The sequence below is a fragment of the Loxodonta africana genome, unplaced genomic scaffold (genome assembly GCF_030014295.1).
Source record: "Loxodonta africana isolate mLoxAfr1 unplaced genomic scaffold, mLoxAfr1.hap2 scaffold_29, whole genome shotgun sequence".
NCBI lineage: Eukaryota > Metazoa > Chordata > Mammalia > Proboscidea > Elephantidae > Loxodonta > Loxodonta africana.
Window position 1 is genome coordinate 3,161,348 of NW_026975011.1, and position 4,892 is coordinate 3,166,239.

At 37.7% G+C, this 4,892-nt stretch overlaps 1 protein-coding gene across 1 annotated transcript; it reads left to right on the forward strand.

The window, feature by feature from the left end:
* The first annotated feature begins 247 nt into the window (after positions 1-247).
* Positions 248-1,545, forward strand: LOC135229387 (olfactory receptor 4A47-like). The gene has a single exon (XM_064278987.1). It carries the CDS (start codon positions 458-460, stop codon positions 1,265-1,267), a length of 810 nt encoding a protein of 269 aa, XP_064135057.1. The 5' UTR covers positions 248-457; the 3' UTR covers positions 1,268-1,545.
* The last annotated feature ends 3,347 nt before the right edge of the window (positions 1,546-4,892 follow it).

Below are 4,892 nucleotides of genomic sequence, written 5' to 3' on the forward strand. Positions count from 1 at the left end.
TTTATTTACATTTTATTTTTATAAACAGTATTGAGTATATATACTCAATTTTATTTTCTAGCAGATGTGGCAAATTAGCGTGTTAAACCTATTTATTTCATAATCTGCTCTTTTCCCATATGTTTCTAATTACTTGTTTATCTTTGTTATTTGATAAGATCTCTGAGGTTATGGACCATATTTTAATCAGCCTTATATTCCTAAAATTTTGTACAGTGCTGAAATATAATAAATCCTAATGCCTATTTGTTGAAAGAATAAACAACTTATAGGGAGATTTCATAAAGTCACTAGTTGCCATTACATTTACAGGTAAATTTGTCCTGACGTCTAAAATAAGGATACACAGAAGAACGTATGGAACAATGTGACTGAGTTTGTCCTTTTGGGGCTCACTCAGAGTCTCCAGGGTCAGAAGGTATTATTTGTTGTGTTCTTGCTCATCTACATTGTGACAATGGTGGGCAACCTCCTCATTATCATGACTGTGGGGGTCAGCCCAACACTGGATGCTCCTATGTACTTCTTTCTTGGCTACTTATCATTTATGGATGCTGTTTATTCTACTACAGTTACCCCAAATATGATTATAGACTTAATCTATGAGAAGAAAACCATCTCTTTCCAAGATTGCCTGACCCAGCTTTTTGCAGAACACTTATTTGGTGGTTCTGAGATTTTACTTCTGGTGGTCATGGCCTATGATCACCACGTGACTATCTGCAAACCCCTGCATTATATGATGATCATGAACCAAAGGGTGCGTGTTTTGCTGCTGCTGGTGACCTGGGTCGGAGGTTTTGTGCATGGTATAGCTCACCTTCTCTTTGTTTATAGTCTTCCCTTCTGTGGTCCCAATGTTATTGACCACTTTTGCTGTGACATGTATCCATTATTAAAGCTTGCCTGCACTGACACCTATGTCATTGGTCTCACTGTGATTGTCAATGATGGGGTAATATGTGTGGTCATCTTTATGCTGTTACTCATCTCCTACGGAGTCATTATGCACTCCCTGAAGAATCTTAGTCAGAAAGGGAGGCACAAAGCTTTACCCGCCTGTGGCTCCCACATCACTGTGGTGGTCCTCTTCTTTGTCCCTGGTATTTTTCTGTATGTGAAACCTCCTTCCACCTTACCCATTGATAAATTCTTGACGGTGTTTTGCACTGTTTTCACACCTATGTTTAATCCCTTAATCTATACTTTGAGAAATTCAGAGATGAAAAATGCCGTGAAGAAGCTTTGGACAAGAAAAAGAAAATGAGGCAATAGGCAAATGCATCACCTACTTTGAATAAAGGTTTTCCCTTCCAGGAAAACAAAAGATAAAACTGAAATCCACTGCCATCCAGTCAATTCCAGGGAAGCTGTGTGTAATTATTTAATTGTAGTAAATATTTCCTCAAGTCATCATGATTGTGCATGATGGAAAACATTTATTAGGATACCTCCAATGATTAATTTTGTTGAAAATAAATTTTTGAGATTTTTATTTCCTGAGAAAATATACATACTTTTTTTATGTAGAATAGTTCTGTTGAGTCTATGGATTTACATTCTGTGTGATGACTTATGCTACATCTAATGCCAGAAAGCTATTTTAGTTGATGGAAGGTTCTCTCATGTCTTTTAAATAAGTCTAATCCTTTTTTCACAATTAGTAGTGCTCATTGTCAATTTCAGAATAATACATTTTGAAATATAACATAAAAATTGTTCCTTCCATCCCAAACAGAGACAGAATATATTACTTAGAAATTTATGTATTTATTTTTAAATATGTTTTAAATATAGTGCTCCCCTGTCACTCAGGTCAACTCTTTAGATCTGTGTTTGATGGTCAGAGTTCGTAGATTGTCATGAATGTGATCGATTCACTTGTTTTTCCGAATCTTTGTTGCAAGAGGGATCCGAGGTATCTTCTACCTACTCATCCATCTTGGCCCCGCCTCCCACCTCATAGTATTTTTGAGGAATGCTTGGTGGATTCAAACTGCCAATCTTTTGGTTAGCAGCCATAGCTCCTAACTGTTATGCCACAGCAGCACTAGGTAATTAAGACACACAACAAGTATTAAATGTTTTTGGAACAGATTGTTTTATGTAATGAATGCCTTTCTGATTGTCAGTAAAATAGACTACACATTCTTGTTGACTTAGGTGCTAAATCACCGGTGTCTTCTCTGTTTACAATTGTCCTATAGTAGTTTGGTGCAATGGTTAAGTGCTTGTGTTCATTTATTTCTTTTATATCTCAAAAGAGATTGGCTTAAAACAACTTAATCTTGTAGATTGAGTCTTGCCTCATTAACATAACTGACACTAATCCCGCTTCATTAACATCATAGAGATAGGATTTACAACACATAGGTAAATCACATCAGATGACAAAATTGTGGTAGGTCACACAGTACTGGACGTTCTGGTTTAGCCAAGTTGGCAAAATTTTGGGGGGAAAAAATTCAATTCATTACAGTAATTGGGACAATTATATAGATCAATTAGGCAAATAAAACAATAACTTTTGTTTGAATTACATGTAAAAAGTGAGACTATTGGCTATTCCATGTAGGGAAAAGATAAACAGGTTGAGACTCAGGAAACCTGAATTCTTGTCCTTAATCTACCACCATATGAATGTGCAATTTTGTAAATGTCTGTTTCTTTTCTTAATCTCAGTTATCCTCATTTGCAAAATGAAAAGAATCTACCAACTGATCCAGCCACCCACCCACTCACCCGCCCGCACGCCCGTCCATCCGTCCGTCCGTCCATCCGTCCATCCATCATCTATCATCTATCTACTTATTTATTTATAGATCACATTCTGCCCTCCATGTGCTTAGATTCTCAGAAAATTCTCATTATAATATATGAGTAGGTTATTACTTTGCTCAGTAGGAAACATGGTCCAACTCGTTTCAGAGACTTCTGATTTAGGAGAAATCTTACATTAGAGAATGTAATGGAACTGAAACAGAATAAGCTGGCTTTTAGTTCTAGTGCTTAGTAGTTATACAACACTGGGTGAGTGAAACAAAACATTCTGAACCTCAGCTCTCCCACCTATGAATTAGGAATAACACACTTATGGGGTTATTTGAGTTTAAATGTGAAAGTGCCTTGCAAAGACTAAATGCTCAATATATGATATAAAAAATAAAAATCAAACCTATTGCCATCAAATTGTTTTGCCTTATGGTGACCCCATATATTACAGAGTAGAACTTCTGAATAGGGTTTTCTTGGCTGTAGTCTTTACAGAAGCAGGTCACTGGGCCTATCTTCCATGGAGCTGTTGAGTGGGTTCAAACCACCAACCTTTAGGTTAGTAGTCAAATGAGAACTGTTTATGCCACCCAGGGAGCGACTTAGTTTTAATAACAAATTTAAGGTGGCTTAAATTTATTATTTTTCTTAGAAAAACTATTTTGACAGGGGTAGGAATGTGTTATTAGCTAACCTGAAATAAGTAAGTAAGTATATACCCATTTTCTTCGAGTTGATTTTGGCTCATAAAGAACCTACAGGACAGAAGAGAACTGCTCCATAGGGTTTCTAAGGAGTGGCTGGTGGATTTGAACTGCGGACCTTTTTGTTAACATCTGTAGCTCTTAATCACTGTGCCAACAGGACCCCAAATAAGTATAAAAGCAGTTCTAAATTCTCATTCTAAATTCTCCTAAAAGGGAAGATGGGAAATTCAGAGGAAATAGAGAGATAGGCATAGTTCAAACCCCTAAGTGTTTTTTTGAATCTAATCTTATGCCTCCATGCGTTAGGATGAGAGTCTTCCTAAAGCCTGTGTTGATACATAAATATTAAAGAAGGATCATGCTAACTACCCAGGTAAAGTAAGTTTTTACACGAGAAATCACAAGTGATCAAGGTCAAAAGAAAGACTTGAGGCTAGAGAGGCTTGAATTAGGTCTTCAGACCTGCTCCTCATTAACCACATGTCCTGGGGTAAAAGGCCAAATCTTTTGTTGTCTCAAGTTTTCAACATGTAAAATAGAAAGAATAAGTTTCCTACTATATATAGTGTTATAAAAAAAAATAAAAGAGATAATCTATGTGAAGTGATTTGCACAGTGCCTAGCATATAAGAATATAAGAAGCAATTAATATTAGTTTTTAATCATTGCATGTAATAACAATGTTTAACCTTTACATAGAGCTCTGTAATTTATGAAACATTTTAATATCTCCTATGGGGAAAGCCGGCTTAATTTCTTCAGTCCTTTGTTTTCTCAGGACTCAGTCTGAGATTGCAAAAAAGGAAGTAGAGAAAAGAAGGAAGCATGAGACGGTGATGGGGAAAGCCGGCTTAATTTCTTCAGTCCTTTGTTTTCTCAGGACTCAATCTGAGATTGCAAAAAAGGAAGTAGAGAAAAGAAGGAAGCATGAGACGGTGATGGAGACCAGTGGAGAGCAGAGATCTTTCTGGGAGTGGGGAATGCTGAGCAACAAGATATAAAAAAGTGGGATTGACCCTACAGGGAAAAAGGTAGCTAGTATAATGCAAAGGCATTTCTGATAGGGATCTGACTGCATTTGTTTTAGCGGATTTACTGGAAAGACAATTTTCCTGGGTCTGATATCTCTGCGTATTCAACAGAGAACTCACTGACCCACAACAGAGAACTGAGGGCTGAAGTTCCCCCCAGACCACCTATCCTCCTGCCTTAGGGGTCTAAGGAGGGTGACACCTACCAGTCTGTAGAGGTACTTGCATTGGGGGCCTAAGGTACAGCTGCAGAGCCCACCCACCAAGGTGCTTTAGGAATAGAGACACACATACCTCACTGACACTTGGGGGAAGCCTGTCAATATCCTGCCCCCCGCCCCGGAGTGTGAACCCCAGCTGCTATTAGAATCTGGTGCACACA